The sequence below is a fragment of the Phascolarctos cinereus genome, unplaced genomic scaffold (assembly GCF_003287225.1).
Source record: "Phascolarctos cinereus isolate Bilbo 61053 unplaced genomic scaffold, phaCin_HiC Scaffold_1;HRSCAF=81, whole genome shotgun sequence".
Lineage (NCBI taxonomy): Eukaryota > Metazoa > Chordata > Mammalia > Diprotodontia > Phascolarctidae > Phascolarctos > Phascolarctos cinereus.
This window is the reverse complement of record NW_027555514.1, coordinates 93,887,651-93,906,700: the sequence shown is the minus strand read 5'-3', so window position 1 is coordinate 93,906,700 and position 19,050 is coordinate 93,887,651. Positions and strand designations below refer to the sequence as shown.

Genomic DNA, 19,050 nt, shown 5'->3' with positions numbered 1-19,050 from the left:
CCGGGATAGATTAGATAAACTCTATAATCCCTTCAAACTCTGTAAGATTGCAGCCCCTTTAGATTATGCTCTTTTCTCTAACATTTATAAAATAAACGACACTGCCAATCAAGATGCGCTGCCATTTGTATCCCACCCCGGAAATTCTATTCCAAAAGAAATCTTGATCATGAGCCTTGGAGTTGGGAGACAGAGTACACCAGCCTCATACCAGCAAGCCTCAGATGAATGCATCCCCTGGGATACTAAGCAAGAAAATACAGATAGGTTTAAATAGCCGCAAAGATGAAACACCTCATTTTGAGGAGTCAGCTTCTCTAAATGTTTATAAGATCTCTGAAGAAATGCTCATAAATTTACATGAGGCTTCTTGTGCTATTATGTCATTAATGGAGCTGACTTTATCATCTTAGCATTTCTTGTTTAAAAGCTGCTTCTTTTTTTTTTTTCATTTCCTTTGCTCCTAGCACTCATGCCTGTCACTTGGTATTCAACAACTGAATGGAAGGAACAGGGAAGGGCTGCTAATGTACTGGTGATAGAACTGGCAACTTCTTAAAAGGATTGTCATCAGCATTTCATTTTAAGACTTTTTTTTTACCTGTAACCTTGTCACTATTTATTTGATTTGAGTTCTTTTCTCTCTATGGTACATAGCAATATGAATAGAAAGCATTAACTCCCTAATTGTAGTCTGAACATGTAAATTAAGCCAGCATTGTCATGCAGTTTTGATTTGTATTCTATAGAACAGAAATTTCTCCTCATGCCACACCTCACCAAAAAAATAAATTCTTCACACAATACATCTGATGCCCAAATTATTTACTTGGAGTAAAATGACAATTTAATATTTAAGCTTATTGTGGAAATAACCTAAATCATTTTAAAGATTAACATGATTTACTCATAATGAATTCAGATATACAGAGATGATTATCTATGGTACAATTAGTTGTTAGATGTGCTTGTGAAATACGGATTACCTACCCTACCCTACCCTCCCCTGCGACAGGAATAAACCCAACTATGGAGCTACTGTAAGTGATATTGCCAATCTTGTTTTTGAATTAGCTTTCCATGTTTTCTAGGACTCATTATCTGTGTCATTAATGAAATGGGGTGGATGGCCTTAAACTCATCTCTAATAGACCTAGGGAGCCTTTACTGTGAAAGCAATCCTTTGAGTAGGGGGTAGAAATCCTTTTTTTTTTGTATTGAGTCATTGGCCCATAGGGAAAAGTTATTTGATAGTAAAATGCAAATAAAATGAAATTTGATTTAATTATTTGCTTATTGTTGGTTTATTATTGAATTAGGGTTTGGGGGGGAGGAGTAGGCATGGAGGGTGAGAACTGAGAGTGAGAAAAATTAAAATGATCCAAAGAACATGATTTTAACATAAAGGATGAGCAATTTAAAACTTTATGCAGTAAATACAAGAAAAAAATTTAATGAATCCTTCAGTTCCACATTCTGGCTAATGTAAACAGATGAATCAGGGGCAAGAGAGAGAGAGAGAGAGACAGAGACAGAGACCTTTTTACCCCTTAGATTCCACAGAGCAATTTGCACACTTATTCACTTATGGATTATTTTAGATTAGTTATTTATGAATAGACTATGTCTCTGGATTAACTGCAGAACTGCTCAGGTACCATTAGCAGGCAGGCTCTGCCTCCTTTAATAGCAATCCTGTCCCTCTAAGGTGTCAGATCTGCAAGGAGCAGACTACGAGTGGGCCAAGGTCCTGACATTAGTAATCTGACAAGCCAATAGCTGATTAGCCAAGAGGCACTCAAGGACAGCACAGATACACAAAATTTAAGGGCTGGAGGAGTCCTCAGACACCATCTAGTCCAAAAAATACTTGATAAAAAACAAAATCTCTCCTACAGTATTTCCCACAAATGGTTATCCAGCCTCAGCATTAAGAGCTCCAATAAAGGAAAACTCAGCACCTCCTAAAGCAACCACTGAACTTTTAGATAGGTCTGTTGCACTATAAACTGTCTACATATCAAGCCTCAGTGTATCTCTTTATGGCTTCTACCCATTGCTCCTACTGGTACCATCTGGGACCAAGCAGAATACATCCTATCCCAATCTGCTTCAGCACTTGAAGATCGGAGTCATATCCCCAGTTGTTCTAAGGCAAAGTTCTATAGAATAATGTCTTCTACCTGGGCTACTTCAGGGCTTCTGTGTTGGTCTTGCACCAAGAGACCCATGAGGGCTCATACAGGACCCTCACCCGCTGGTAATAGGGCTGTTAAACATGGTAGCCACATACCTCCTTGTCTCACTGCTTGTTCACCAACAGCCACAAGACAGAATAGGCCAAAAGGTATAAAGAGATCACAGGCCTAGACAGAATCTTGAGGCTTCTGCTGGCCTGTTGCTTTCAAATTCAACCTTCTTTTTTGTTTTAAGTGTACAGTGCCTATCTATTTTCACTTCCACTATCTTTCTACAATGGAAAGAGCACTTGTTCTGGCATTAGAGGACCTGGGTTCAAAACCCCACCTCTGACACAGCCAGTGTGACATGGAGCAAATCACTTATACAATTGCCAGGCTTAATTCCTTATTTTTAAATTATGGGTTGTTGAACTAGATGGCCTAGATCCCTTCCCTCAAGACTTTTTGTGTTCTGTGGCTTTGTGTTCTAGCTTCAGATCTATTATCCTTTGATCTACATCATTGGTTTCTTCCCAAAGATATTCACACCTGTGGACACATCTTGTTTTCAAAAGATTTCTGGTACTCTACTGCTTCTTGTGGCATCCTATCAATTTCACTACCTGTTCTGTCTTCATTGTAAGGAACTCTCAGTGAGGATGTTTCCTCTACCAGTGGAGACCAACATCTGTTCTACAACTTTAGTTCAGTTGATGATGACTATTTCTCTTTCTTTTGTCCCAAAGGAGTGGGTGTTCTTGCTGTCAGTGAAAGAGAGAGAGAGAGAGAGAGAGAGAGAGAGAGAGAGAGGGAGAGAGAGAGAGAGAGAGAGAGAGAGAAGAAAGAAGGAAAGAAGGAAGGAAGGAAGGAAGGAAGGAAGGAAGGAAGGAAGGAAGGAAGGAAGGAAGGAAGGAAGGAAGGAAGGAAGGAAGGAAGGAAGGAAGGAAGGAAGGAAGGAAGGAAGGATGGGGAAAAAAAAGAGAAAAAGAAAGAAAGGAGACTGCATTAAGCCTAGGATAGCTTTACCAATATCCTTTCCCCAGTAGGCAACATCACCTGCTCTGAATTACACACATGTAAATACATAGTTATCCCTCTGTGTTGCACAGCACTTGATCTGTTCAGTTCAAGTGGGGAAAGAATTAGCTTATAGCTTCATCCTTTGATGAAATGCAAATGTAATACTCCACATAGCTATAATACTTTTCAGTGATAATCACCTTGCTAATATAATACACCTGACTAGAATCTGAATGGAGATGATAATGTCTGAGATGTCACTTACCTATCTTGCATTGATCTAACACAAAAAGCAAAATGACATCTGGGCTCTTTGAAGCCTTTAGGGTTCATCTAAGACTGATTCCTTCTGGGTAACTGGGCCTTGGGGCCCAGCATGGCAGTGCATCAGGTAGACCCTTTTCGCTGCATTCAGCTGAACAACACGGGGTTAAACTAACAGCTGTCATATTAGTAGGAACATTAAGTTTTATATGCCATTAGTCATGGTATAGTGGAAAAAATGATGGATTTAGAATCAAGAGACCTGCTCTGCCACTTAACTAACTGTGTGACCTTGGGAAAGTCGCTTAACCTCTTTGGGCCTCAGTTTTCTCATCTTAAAATCAAAGATTGGTCTAGATATTCACTAAGGCCCCTTCCTGCCATAACTCTTTGATCCTAAGATCCCAATCTTCACTATGCCAAGTTCGAATGGTCATACAGGGAGATGTCAAGAAAGTAGAGGAAAATGTGAGTGTGGTTCATAATCCCATGCAAAACTTCATAGCACAGTTGGGAAGGTTTGCCTTCTGCCAATAGGCACCTCTCAAGATTCATTCATACTCCAAATTTCTCAGAGTTATAAGGAAGGAAATGCTCTATAGTAGGTTGAAAAGCTTGCTGTTTTCAAACCAAGAATCTTTAAGGAAGGAAGGGGATAAAAGCACATGAAGGAATAGGAAATTAACCAATGGCTAAAGTGTAAGAGTTTCTTCAATAAACACGTTTCAAAGACAAACACCAAGAAGGAGACAGAAAACAATCAGAATAAAGGGGGCATTTATTCACATCTATGTCATATTGCAATATCAGGAATCTATAAGTAAATTTCAAAAGAAAGATTTATTCAATCTTGTTACTTCTCTGGGAACTAGTTTTTAGGCAGGTCGGGATCTTCCCATCATACTACATAACTCTAATAAGCTGTTTTGAAAACATATATCTATTTCTTAATCATATTAACTGATTAGCATTGCATTGTAAAGAATATCTTCCAAGAATGAGTTTGGGGAAAGAAGTATAGAACAAAAATGCATAGTCTACTGATATAATACATTGGGCTCCTATTCTTAATTTCTCTTGTTTTCTCTTGCTTCTAGAAACAGGGAAGATTGATCAAGAGATACACAAGTACAACACACCGGGATTCACCGGGTGTCTCTCCAGAGTACAATTCAACCAGATTGCTCCTCTCAAGGCAGCCTTGAGACCCACAAACGCCTCTTCTCAAGTCCATATTCAAGGGGAGCTGGTGGAGTCCAACTGCGGAGCTTCCCCACTGACCATCCCACCCATGTCTGCTGCCACTGATCCTTGGCACTTAGATTCAGGTAAAGTCTTAGGAAATTATTGATACTACTAGTTTTACTGGTAATAACAATATTAAACAACAATAATATCGTATTTCTTTTTTTATCCAAACTCATTATTTTATTAGCATAAGGAAACTAATTATATCAAAATATCTGCTTGGTCATTTCCATCACGTCCAACTCTGTGTTACCCCATTTGGGGTTTTCTTGGCAAAGATACTGGAGTGGTTTGCCATTTCCTTCTTCAACTCATTTTACAAATGAGGAACTGAGTTAAACAGGGTTCAGTGATTTGCCCAGGGGTCACAAAGTGTCTGAGGTCAGATTTGAACTCAGGAAGATGAGCCTTCCTGATTCCAAGACCAGTGCTCTATCCACTGTGCCAATGTTGAAATGTATTTATGAGAATCAAAAAAAACAAGTCAACAGACCCAGAGTTAAGGACCTCTGTTTTAGGCTTTCAGATTATCTGAATAAATTGGCTTCCTTATCTTTTTTTTTTCATTTATTCCTTTAATGGTTTGTATTCAGATGGTGTATGGGCCAGTATTAAAAGAATTGGTTCAATATGGCACAGTGTTGAACCTCACCCACAGCTTCTGCTTTTACAATAAGCAGCTCAAAGAAAGTCCAGCCTGTTTTCATACCCAAGGTTGTCCTTGGGACCAAGTTAGCGCTGCAGCTGATGAATCATAACATAGTCAACCTTAAAGCACAGCTGTAAAATAAAACCATACTTTAAATGCATTGGAATGCTGAATGTTTAAAGGTGAAAGAATTCCATTGTTGTGGTATCTCAACACTGAAACATTGTGTCTGCCTTTCCTTCCCTGATCTTATAAAGCTTGAGATGGGGACGATCAGATCATGCTTCATTACACAGCTTAAATATCCAGAAAAATGTCATTGCCTTAATGAGACATAATTGATAGTTTTATTAGTAACAACAATGTGCATTTAATTTCTTTAACCATATACCAGACCTCTCATAGCATTTATTAACTTCATCCCATTGCATTCAGTCGTGGAGAGTAAAGCTGAGAAAGGAACCAACTTGTTTCTCATTTTCAGAAAAGCCAATTTGTAGGCCATGAATTATAGGTTCATAGATTTAGAGCCGGAAAAGGCCACAGAGGACATTGAGTCCGATACGTTCATTTTACGGAAGAGGAAATGAGACCCAGAAAGATTAAGAATTACTCAGGATCATTCAGCAAGTGTTAGGGGTAGGATTTTAATTCAAGTCTTCCCCCCTCTACTTCCATTGTGAGACAGTATTTTTCTTTGTCCCTCACATTTAGATTCACATCATATCATAAAAAGCATTCCATTTAAGCACTCCATGTAACGCTAATGAGCATTAATAAACATTTGCTCTTTTAATAAAGTTATTTGGTTGATAAAACCAGGTCAGCAGGGTTGACCTTGCTGGTTTGAGCTGGTTTTCCTCTTGAGAAGCTGAAACAGAAAATACAGAACCAGAAATAAGTCAAGTGAGGGAGGCCATGAATCAAAATTAGAAGGGATTCTCAGATAAATGTCTTCCATCTCAAGACTGGATAAAAGAGGAAATAATTAATAATCTTTTGAAATACACAGAAGTTAACTCCTGCTGTTCATATGAAAGACTAACAGAATGCAGCGGGTGCAAGACCATAAACATTCCAACAATGCCTGCCAAGAAACTAACTTTTTAGAGCATCTGACACAGAAGCCTCTCCTCAGTTATGAGAGAGAATATTGGATTTGCTCATCTTTATTATAACTTCATTCACAAATTATTTGTTTTTCAATTCTTGTGAAATACAAATCCAGGTTATCAATATAGGTTCATTTCATGTCTTTTCAAAAAAGTTAAAATTTTATGCAAGGCATGTTTCAATTATTTTTCAATTCAATTCAATTTATTTTTATTTTTATTGATAATAACAAAGACTTATGAAGGTAAAACTTCTTAAATATACAGTTCAACATAAGGATCTGGGCTAAGGTTGTACAATATACATTGTGCTAATGTTTAAGTTATGGCTTCTACGTAAGAAAATACCTATTTGCAAATAGGGCTATCAACCCTACCCAAATTCAGAGATCATCTGAAGTTTGCCTATTTGCAAAGGGGCAAACAACCCTGCTCAAATGCAGAGTTATTAACTATGAAGGTGACTGACAAAATACATGCAGTGACTTAAGCTTTACATGTTATCTCATTAACTCCCACTACCTGCCCGCATTCTTAGCACAGCACTGATCAAGTGTGATGGCCCAAAAAGAAATGTATTTATCTGTTTGTTTTTTAACTTTCTAAGTATTTATCAAACACGTTCCAGTTTTGTGCCTATGATCTAATCAGTGCAATTGCCAGGTTTATGATCCCCAGGTTTCAATTTAGGAAAGTTTTCCTGATGAGAAGGTGAGGCAGAAAAAGACAAGAGTAGAGGTATGTGAAACAAAAAGTCACTGGTCAGAATTCAAGATTATCCTTAGCATTTTCTTTTCATTAATATTATTATTGTGGTTGTTATTAATGACAACTCATTTATATAATGTTTTAAAGTTCATACATTATCTTGTTTGACCCTCAAAACAAAACTCAAAAACCCTTAAATATCCCACTTTACAGATGAGGAAACTGAAATTTCAAAATGGTTAAGTGACTTTCCCAGGGTCACATAGTTAGTAAATGTCTTTGGCAGGACTGGAACCCAGGTCATCCTGACTCCTAAATGCAGTGGTCTTTCCCCTAGACACACACTGCCTCTTCTCAAAGGTCAATGAGACAAGAGATATTTTTTGATAATCATTGAGACAGGGGGTTGTTTGGTAACATGATAGATTTTTTTCTTCTTTTTTTTTTTTGGTACATAGAAATATGGGAAAGGAGAGAAAGTATAGCACAAATCTGGGAAATTTCCCATAGCCAATTTCAATGGATCAGAGATTATGCTCTGGCTTCTATAAGCGTATGATTATCCATTTGAATTCTGATTTGAGAAAAGGGATTTTGTTTTGTTTTCCTCAAGGAATCTATAAAAGACTGGATAATAATGGAGTTGCATTAGTTAGAAAAGCATAGCATTCTTATTATCGGATTCAAATACAAAGTATTTATGTGTATTTGCACACCAAAACACTACATGTTCATGTTGATGTTCCCAAGGTGGGTAACACTAGCCATTATGGCTTATGGAAAACCAGTAGTGCCCTCCCTCTTCTTAGGAGTTGGTTGGGGACTTTGAGTTCAAAATGAGATCTACATATTCCCTGGTACCATTTGGTTAGGCTTAACCACATCTTTTCTTTGTTACAAGAAAGGGTTCATCTTTGGAAAGGGGAAAATGATTTTCAGTCATTTTCACTCATGGCCAACTCTTCATGACCCCAGTTGGAGTTTTCTTGATAAAGATACTCAAGTGGTTTGCCATTTCCTTCTCCAGCTCATTTTACAGATGAAGAAACTGAGGCAAACAGGGTTAAGTGCTTTTCCTAGGGTCACACAGCTAGTAAGTGGCTGAAGCCAGATTTGGACTCAGGAAGATGAGCCTGCCTGACTCCAGGCTGGGCACTCTATCCCCTGAGCCACCTAGCTGGCCAAAGGGGAAAAAGACATATTTAGATATTTTTGCCATATAAAAATAAAAATAAGATTGAAAAATAAAAGATCAATGTGGCAAAGCAGAAAGAGCACTAGATTTAGAATAAGAAGATCTGGGTTCGAACCCTTTCTGTATGACCTTGGGCAAGTCTTTGGGTTTGAATTCATCTGTAAAATGAAAGATTTAGGCCAGATCAGGGTGTTGGGAGGCTCAAAGGAGATATTGGATGTAAAACACCTTGCAAACTTTAGAGTGCAATAGAAGTGCTGCTGATTACTATCATCAGCCTACTGTCACTAGACCTCCAGTCTGGTAATGACTTAATTCCCCAGCCTTCTACTATACCCCTTCTGAGCTCTAGCAACGTTAATAGAGCAGTTACAGAGGCATGCTGGTAAATGTTCAGCAACAGCACTCTTGGAGGGAAAATGGAGGGGGAGATCTGCCCACACTTTAAGTTTAATTTGAATGATTACATTTTCTTAAGTCTAGACAATCCACAGAACAATAAACTAAGCCCTGATTTGTAGTGGTTGCCAATTTCCAAAATGTAAATGCTTACATTGAAAATCTAGCAATGTTTCACAAGCCTGTTTGAGATGCTTCCAACACCCCCTTGAACTAGATGATCTATGTAAGGATAATTTTGATACCGCTACTTCATTTAATGAGCAATTATTAAGGTCCCTTCTAGCTCTAAACCCTATGATCAGGACACTAAAAGTCGAGATAACAAAAATGGAATTGAGGATAAATGTAAATCAGAAAATTCAGTCTTAGCAAAAAGAAATGTCAGCACATTACTAGTGCTTTTAAATGAGAGTTAGCCACACCGTAGGAGGGGTAAACTCCCACTTACAGTGTGACATTTATAGGTTACCATGACACCCATCAATGTGAGCCCAAACTCTTGATTTCAAAAGCCTAGGATTTCTACCACTTCCTCCTGCTCCCACCAGGATCACTGTTATTAATTTTGTGCTGGTTGTGGGAGGAAAGAAGCAAAGGGTAGAAAGTGGAGTAGGTGCTCTGCGTCCAGTCAAGAGCAAGACAAGCCCTTGGGTGGTACCACACCCATTGAATGGATTAGGTGGGTAAACTCTGAGGGGAGGTTGTTAGTGGAGGTCAGGGGCTTATGGAGGTAGTGAAGGAATGAGCTTGGCTGCCAGAGAGAGTTCAGTTAGGCATACATTTATCCCTAGGTCTGTCCCTGATTTCACCTTAAACTATTATCTACTCTCATTTGTAGCCAGCTAAGTGTTTGTGTAATCCAGACCCTTCCAGTTGCTATGGTGACTTTCAGCTGATGACAGAGCAGCTGTCTCCAACAAGTCCCATTGTTCACTGTGGTCTCACTCATGTGGAACAGGAATGTGATGGAAGGAGACTCAATGAGATTGAAATAGATCATTGCTTAAATGAGCTGATCCAAAGGCTATGCCCCTCCCTTGTCACCTGTCAGTCCCTTCAGATGACCCCTCCCCACTCCCATCCCCAGGGTAAAATTATATTCAAATGACAAGTAGGCAGCCTGAGCTAGAAATGTCTTAGCTTGTCTAAGAGGCAGTGACAAGTGAGCAAGTGGGCCACCATGCTGGGCAGAAGAAATACTAAAACAATCACTTTTTTGTCGTGTCATGGGGGAATTGAGGGATTCTCCTATATGGAGACTTTCCTAAAGAATGGCCCTTCATAACCCTATTTGTAGATTTCCTGGATTTGAATTACTAAATGGAATTGTGATTCAGTCCACATCCTTGCCCAGGTAAAGTGGGACAGCAACAGAAATGGCAGTGGGCGTGATGTTGTCAAGTGGAGATCTTTTGTTCCTTACCCTTAGTTCCCTCCCTGTAATCTGTAAGGCTGGAAGGATTTTGTGCATATAAATGATTTGACAGAGTGCCTTGAGCCTTTCATAGGAAAGGCACTATGTGAATTCAAATGATAAATAAATGATCAATTATTCCCGCTGTGACATTTAGTTTTATTAAAGTCCTTAGTTGATTCAAAGCTCATTATTCTATGGATAGAGAATCATAAATTGTTCGTGCTTGAGCAGATCTCAAAATCATCTAATCCAAGCCCTTTATTTTACAAACAAGGAAGAAGCTGAGGCCCAAATAAATTCAGTGGCTTATGCAAGTTACTCAGTTGGTCAATCAACAAGCATTTATTGAGTACTTCCAATGTCAGTTAATATGCATTTATTAAGCACCTACTGTTTTCCAGGCACTGTGCTAAACTCTGGGGATACAAAGAAAGGCAAAAGACACTTCCCACCTACAAGGAGCTTACAATCTAATGGAATCTATGTGCCCGGCACTGTGCTGTATGCTGAGGATACAACGACCAAATAAAAACAGCCCCTGCCCTCGAAAGAGAAGACAACATGCGTAAAACAGAGATCTTTACAAAGTATACACGATGCAGATACCAAATAACCTTAGAGTAGGAAAGGCTGCATGCAAGTGGTGGTGTACAGGAAAGCAGGGATTCCAAGGAGGGCATTCCAGAGACGAGGGAGAGACCAGATAGGAGTATTGTGTGATGAAAAGCACCCAGGCCAGTAGGAATGGACTGTGCCGTGTGTATCAGGGATTTGCGCATGGTAAGACCAGAAAGGCACAATGAAGTCAGGTGGTTCAGTTCTTTAAATGCCAAACAGAGGGGTTTACCTATTGTGTGGCCAAGCTCAGTCCATGCATGGCATAAAGTTCAGATGTGATAACGACTGGCATCTTCAGCTGGTACCCTGTAGTATCACCAGACCCCCGTTATTTACAGCCGTTTTCCTAGCTAAGTCCTAATCAAGCCCAACTCTGCTTGGCATCTAAGATTAGATGAGATCTATTTTAATTAAACAAGTATTTATTTAGTACCTGGTACTTATGTGAAGGGCACCGTTCCAGGCACTAGACGTTGTGGTGGTGCTGGTGGTTTTTCAGTCATTTCAGTTGCGTCCAACTCTTTTCATGACCCCGGTTAAGATACTTCAGTGATTTGCCATTTCCTTCTCCAGCTCATTTTACAAGTGAGGAACTGAGGCAAACAGAGTTGAGTGACTTGCCCAGGATCGCACAGCTATAGTAAGTGTCTGAGGCCATATTTGAACTCATGAAGATGAGTTTTCCTGATTCTAAGCCCAGGGTTCTATCCACAGTGCCACCTAACTGCCCAGATTAGAGGAGATCCATTTTAATTAAACAAATATCTATTTAGTACCTGTTTATTACTTATGTGAGAGGCACCATTCTGAATACTAGGCATACAAAAATGTAGGAAGGTAGGGGCAGCTAGGTGGTACAGTGGATGGAGTGCCAGCCCTGAAGTCAGGAGGACCTGAGTTCAAATCCAACCTCAGACACATAACACTTAATAGCTGTGTGACTCTGGGCAAGTCACTTAAGCCCATTGACTGGCAAAAAAAAAAAAGATAGATAGATAGATAGATAGATAGATAGATAGATAGATAGATAGATAGATAGATATACACACACATATATATATACACATATATATACACATATATACACAAAATATATATACATATATACATACATACACACACACACACACACACACACACACACACACACATATATATAAAGGTGTAGTCCTTTGCTTTCATTGAGTTTACATTGGGAATCACCAAGGTTATTGAGTGCTTTTACTACAACAGCCCTGTGAGGGAGTTAATACAAATATTATTCCCCATTTTTTAAGTAAGGTAACAGAATCAGAGATTAAATGATTTCTCCAAGCTCAAGTACCTAATATAAGTAAAACCTGGGATTTGCATTCATATCCTGACTCTAGGAGCAGAGAGGTGGCACATTGAGTGGATAGAGCACTGGGCCTGGCATCAGAAAGACCTGAATTCAACTCCAACTTCAGACACTTACCAGCTGTGTAACCCTGGGCAATTCACTTAATCCTGTTTGCCTCAGTTTCCTCATCTGTAAAATGAGCTAGAGAAGAAAATGGCAAATGACTCCAGTATCTCTAACCCCAAATGAAGAGCTTGGACACAGCTGAAAAACAACTGAACAACAGGAACAACACTAGCTCTAGGTTCATCAAGCTTTCCACCAGAGCAGAGGTCTTCTCACATATATCTAACAGTTAAGTATAATAGAAGATAGAATATGGGGTTTTACTGACAATACAGCAACATAGGAAAAAGATTATTCATTGTAACTAGATAGGTGGTCCATACCACGTATGTGAAGCTAGTTGAACCTCAGAAAAATCAACATATATAAATTAAAACTTAGAGCATGTGATTATATCAATAGATGCAGAAAAAGTCTTTGTAAAAGATGAACTGTATTCCTGATAAATACAATAAATAGAACAGTCCTCTTCAACATGGTTTATAAAAATCTATCTTAAGCAAAGAGCCAACACAATATTCAATGGAGAAACACGGTAATCATTGCCACTAAAAACAGGCACAGAATTAAAATGCCAACTTTCACCACTTGTATTTGACCCAGTATTGGGAAAGCCTCCATTTGTAATAACATAAGGGAAAGATATATAAGAGATTAACATCGAAAATAAAGAGGTGAAAGTATTATTATTATTGAGTCAGCCAAGGCTGATGACATGCTTGGAGGCAGGAAGAGCTAGATTCAAATGCAACTCCCGACACTTGGAGATTGTGCAGCTTTGGGCAAGTCATTTAAACTTTGTTAGCCTTGGTTTCCTAACCTGTAAAATAGGGATAATAATAACACCTACCTCACCAGTTGCGGTGAGAATCAAGTGAGCCAAAGTGCTTTGCAAACCTTAAATATGTAAGATTTTATTAATAATCAATCAACCAATCACCAAGGATTTATTAAGCACCCACTATGCCCCATGCACTATGTTAAGCATTGGAGATAAAAAGATAAAAAATGAAACAAGTTCTACTCCAACTGGGGAGAGACTATGTATCTGTCTTATCTATATTCATACATACATATATGTGTACACTATATGTATGTATGTGTGTGTACATAGCATGTGTGCATACAGGTGTCTATATGCTCACCTATGATGCATGTGTGTGATGTGCAGGATAAATATAACTTAATCACAATGTAATTATCAAATAATTGGTAATTTATGCAAAAATACACATATAACCTATTTAAGGACTCAGGCAAAGCTATAATGATTAAAATAAAGGAAGATTTCAATGTTTGGAGGGACATTAAAAATTCATGCATGTATCAGTTCAGTGTCATAAAATTGGCAATACTACCAAAATTAACTTACATATTTATTACAATTTGAATCAAAGACACCCAGGTTTTTCTTCATAGAGCTGTGTGCATCAGAATTAAATATTTCTAAAAAACAGAGACAAGAGCACCAGAGAACACACTGCAGGGGGAAAAAATGAATAAGGCAGACTTGTACTTCCCAAAAAAAAAGGAACTATTAGGAATAAGATAGTTGTCCTTCGTTACTTTGAATTTTAAAAATTGTTTTTAAACTTAAGAAATAATATAATTAAAAGAAAAAGAACAAATTGCACAAAATAGCACTGTCAATTCAAAGATTTCTATAGCAGCATTATATGTATTAAAAGAAAAAATAACTAGAAGTAATCTAAATATCTAACAACAGGAGAAAAAATAAATTGTGGTATCCTAATGCAGCAGAATACTATAATGCAAGTATGATAGATAAGTATGAGGAATATAAGGAAATCTAGAAGAAAAGTTATAAAATAAAGCAAACTAAAAAAAAGCAGAATCAAAAGAACAGAATATTTACTATGATTATAGGAAATGAAGTCAGTGGGAATGAAGAACTGGACAAAGAAACCTGATGTTTAGCATTAAAAAGTTATTACTTTTTAACCGCTAATATTAAAAGGTAAATAATTACCAAAGTAGTTTAATTGTTTATATTAATGTCCAATAATAAATCATTTTTAAATGGGAGGCTTTAAAATGAATATAAATTTAACTCTTAAATGTAAATTTGTAAATATTCTTTTAAACATAGCTTACAATCTTTCAAAAAGAATGAAGAACAAGGTACGTTATCTCGAAAAATCTTTGCCCTTCATATTCTATAAGTTTTCCAGAAATTTAGCAATACATTTAAACTTTGTAACTTGAATCAGAAGATTTGCAATTGTAATTTTGTCATTTTAATCACTAAACCAGAAAGGATAAAAATGAACAGAAATAATCATAGTACCTTGAATTTGTATAGCACCATTAGTTTTTTCAAAGTACTTCTATACATTGTAATAAAAATAATAATGTCTAGTATTCCTGTAGCACTTAAAGGTTTACAAAGCACTTTAGAAATATTTTCTCATTTTATGAGAACACAGACACAGGAGATAGGTGCTGTTAGCATCATCTCCATTTTACAGAGGAGAAAACTGTGGCTAAATAGAGATTGAGTGATTTGCCCAAGGTCTCATGGCTAATAAGTGTTGGAAACTGGATTTGAACTCAGGTCTTCTTGACTAGAGGTCCAACAAGCTATGCACTATGACACTTAGGTGCCTAAATTATATCTTATGAGTTTTTTGTTGTAACGGGTTGGAATGGTGGTTTTATTTATAATATATGTAAAAGTGATATGTAGTGTCACTGTATCGTATATAGTGATATATAGTATACTTGTAAAAATTATCCAAAATAGAAATGTCTAAGGCATGATATTTCCAAGTATAATGATTTGAGTTAGCAAGGTCTAGTAGAGAGATTCCTCAGAGGTCAGAAATAAAGAAGTGATTTATAGAGCTTACTTTTATAACAGAAAAGAGGAATTAAAAATTACAGCAGTCTTAGGAAACTTGTTTTGAACATAATTCAGTAGGACAGAGCAGGTCATCTGACTGGTTCACTTTTCCTGGGCTTTCTTAACCCAAATTTGTACTGTTGGCAACATTCGGATTATTGTTATCAAATCTGATATTCTATTGGATTAGGCCCTGTGTCTGTCAAAGTGAGATTGCCTTAGAAATCTTTGCCCTCCAGCTGTCAGGAAAAGGAGGGGTGTAAGGCTGGGAAAGAGAAACTTAACCTTTAGTTAACTTACCCACTAAGAGTAACTTGTGGTTTGTGGCTGGTAAACTAGCAGTTATCCCCATCTTCCAGCTTCCAAAAAAGGAAGCTTAACCTTAGAATATTCTATTATTTAACTTATTATTATTCTATTCCTATAAAGATATATTTCTTACTCTATTAAATGATAAAGTCAAACTATCTTTTCCATAAATCTACAGGTATTATTCAGGCTAAAGAGAATGTCTATGTTGGTTTAGCTTAGCCGTTAAGACTAACTTTTCCTAAAGAAGGGAACTTAATTATTCAATCAAACTAAAAATAAATCAAAATAATTACTATTAACTGATTTAAAGGTTATTCCCTTTCATAATATACATATATATGTGTGTGTGTATATATATATATATATATATATATATATGTAAAATCTCAATTTTATCATAGATAGTATCACTAGTATCAGATAGATACATACAAAAGAGTTATAGATAGTCTAGAGCAAGGAAAGGGGAAAAGATGTCAACTTTTTCCCTTCAAGGCACCAATATGAGGGATTGTACACTTCCCACTCAGTGAGGTTCTACACCTTTGTTAATCCCAGCATGATGACCATGGAAGGTCATAGAAGGATGTGACCCTTCCAGAAACCAGAACTGTAGGGGACAACCCCAGTCACCCCTTGCTAGTTATGGCTCTGATTATTCCCCCTTGCAAATAAATAAGCTAAGACCCAAAGAGGTGAAATTCATTCATTCATTCATTTCTTCATTCATTGGTCATCTGGATTGGGTCCAGACTGTTTGGATCCTAGATAGGGCTGGGGTTGACTGGATTCTGCTGCTGTGGCCAAAGCTCCAGGGCCACTCTGCCATGAAGCCTTGATGTGGGACTTTATCCCATTTCAGCGGTCTGCTTTGTGCTGCACCTTCCTCATACTGAGACTTCTTTATGTTCAGGCTCTCAGCAGCTGTCCTTTTGTGAAGCTTTTTATTGGATACAGGAATTTATAGCAGGTTTTTTTATTTTAAAAAAAATAATTTGATGCATTTTTAAACCTGAACTCTAGTGTTTAGGGAGGATTTGGGATCCTCTATGTCCTAGAATACCACCATCTTCTTACAGTCCCTCTCTGCCCAAAGAAATATAAATTTTAATGACTGAAATCTCCCAAGATGTCTTAGGGTTTACAGCTAGATTTCTTGCTTAAGGACCTTGCCTTAAACCAGACCTGCACAACTTGGCAGTAGGTAGGGTTCAAAATTAAAATAGGCTAAACTTCTTCGGGCAGAAGATAAGTTTTTAGCAGCTCACTTTCCAAGTAAAGGTATACTTAATGATTAAACTATTTTTGCAAATAAACCATATTTTTAAAAAGGGAAATTTCAATTAATATCAACTAATTATACTTATTACTTAAGATTTTTGTTTATCATGAAATCACATTAATGTTTTAAAAAATTACTTTGCTAAGTGGTACAAGTTTTAATACATTTTCCTGGTTTTCTTACTGTTTACATTTAGTAACGACCAAAAATACAATGAAAAGATAGGACTCGACCAAAAATACAATGAAAAGATAGGACTCTCGCTCCTCTTAGACTAGAGGACAGACTGACGGTTGGTTGCCGTGGATCATGTGACAAACAAGAGAGAGTACACAGTGGCAACCCATGTGCCAAGTTACATGGTGGTCACTATAGTGACTAGTGGAAGGTGGGTTAAGCGGGGCATGGACAAAGCACTCGTTACATCTTTACTTTCTTTTACATTCTATACATTTTTCATGGGCTGCCCGAAATCCTTTGGTGCGCCATGGGCCATATGCTGTGCAGACCTATTTTAAACCCAAATCACTCTGGCTCTCATTGGCCAACAATAGTTCCCAGCCCAAGCCCATGGGATCACTGTTTGGGCCCTAATTGCTCAGAGTGAGTGTAAATAGCAATTGTTTCTGTTTTGGCCAGAAACTCTGAAGGTCTTCCTTTTTTTTTTTTTGACAAGGTAAAAAAGTCCATTCTCTATCTCGTTTCTTACCTAGCCTTCATCAGTGAATAGGTGTTGCCTCAGTCAAAATGAGACCTGGGAAAGACCTTACTTTTAAAAGGCCATGGTCTCCCACTGCTTCTAAGGTCCCCTCCTACTCTAAATCTAGAATTTAGGTTGAAATAGATAGTGTACAAGACCAAGATGAGACTCTAAGTCTGCTACCTTCAAAGAATTTTTCTCTCTTTTTCTTCTCCTTTTAGAATCTCTCTTTTAACTTAAGCAGTAAATTTATTTCAGGTTAGGGATATGTGGACTATCCTATAACATGGTTTACCATCTTCTGTCATTTAAAAAAAAGTAAATAACTCATGAAAAAAGCTATATGACCTGCATACATACAAAATCCTTGATAGGAAAATATATTTTTTCAGGTTTTGAGCTAACCACAATTATCTACCAGGCTGTTAGGAGGATCAAAGTTCTGAAACATGAAAGAAGAAAAGGATTTTTACATTGTTGGAAATAGATAATCATTTTTTTCTTAAGGAACTCTATAGAATCATAAATTATTAATTTTAGACTTAAAGCTGGAAAGGATCATAGAGGCCATTGAGCCTAGATCCTTCATTTTACAGATGAGGAAACTGAGGCACAGAGAGATTAAGTGATTTGGCCACACAGCAAATAAGCATGTGAGGCAGGATTAGAACTCATCTTCTTCACTCCAAATTGAGTACTCTATCCATTATATCATGTAGCTCCCTTTAATTAGTGTCATTATCCAGGATTCTCCTTTCTGAACAGCCCCAGAAAATTATCATGAGCAAAGTATAATTGGCCTCCAAGGGTGCTCTCTGATGGCCATTAGCCATTCCACCTGAGAGCAAAGCAAGTTGTCTTTTGAAATCCTATTTTGCCAGAGGTTAATTCAAATACAGAAATGTTCAAAAGACAGCTAGAATATTCATTAGAGAGCCTTCTTGTTCAGTTTTCTGAAGTCTCACCTCTTGGAAGAAAAGACCTTGTCTTGAGATTCAAGTTGGCAACTTAACATTTGCTGCAAATGCAGCTGAAAAGCGCATTTCACAACTAAGTGTCCCATTGATTACATATCAAGAGACTTAAAATACACATAGAATTAATTTTTAAAAGCACTTTGGGCCTCCTCATATTCTCTGATGAATGTGCCACACAGAAGACCCAAAATCATCCTATCATCAGTATAAGATTCAAGGACACTCTCCTTTGGTCACAGTGACCTTCTTCATCCAATGGCCTCTGGTCATGAACAGAACTGGTGTCAGCCCTTACCTGCAAGAAGAAAGTCATCTTAAAACACTGACATGCCCAGCTCACAGGCAGAAGGCTGTATTCCTATATCCTGTCACTAGATGAGGTATCCATACCCTCAATCTGAGGATAAAATTGTCTGCAAGTTGAAATATAGATGATGTAGTGGGAGATGAAAAGATTCATAAAATTATTATATTATTCATTTTTCTGCCCTGGAAGAAGCTTGATGATTAAAGAAAACAACTACCTGAGACCCAACTGCTTTACAGATAGCCTATAAATTTATACTGATAAAGTAAAAGGAGACATTTTCACCCTCTCCACTTTCCTCAAGCCGTTTATGCACAACTTTTCCTTCTCACAAACAGTACTATTCATC

At 37.5% G+C, this 19,050-nt stretch overlaps 1 protein-coding gene across 1 annotated transcript in view; it reads left to right on the top strand.

The window, feature by feature from the left end:
- The window catches only part of CNTNAP2 (contactin associated protein 2), a 1,976,042-nt gene that overhangs the window by 1,942,568 nt on the left and 14,424 nt on the right, over positions 1-19,050 (top strand). The window contains exon 21 of the mRNA XM_078153085.1: positions 4,562-4,792. Within this exon, the coding sequence (XP_078009211.1) occupies positions 4,562-4,792 (231 nt within the window). The remainder of the gene's footprint in view (positions 1-4,561; positions 4,793-19,050) is intronic.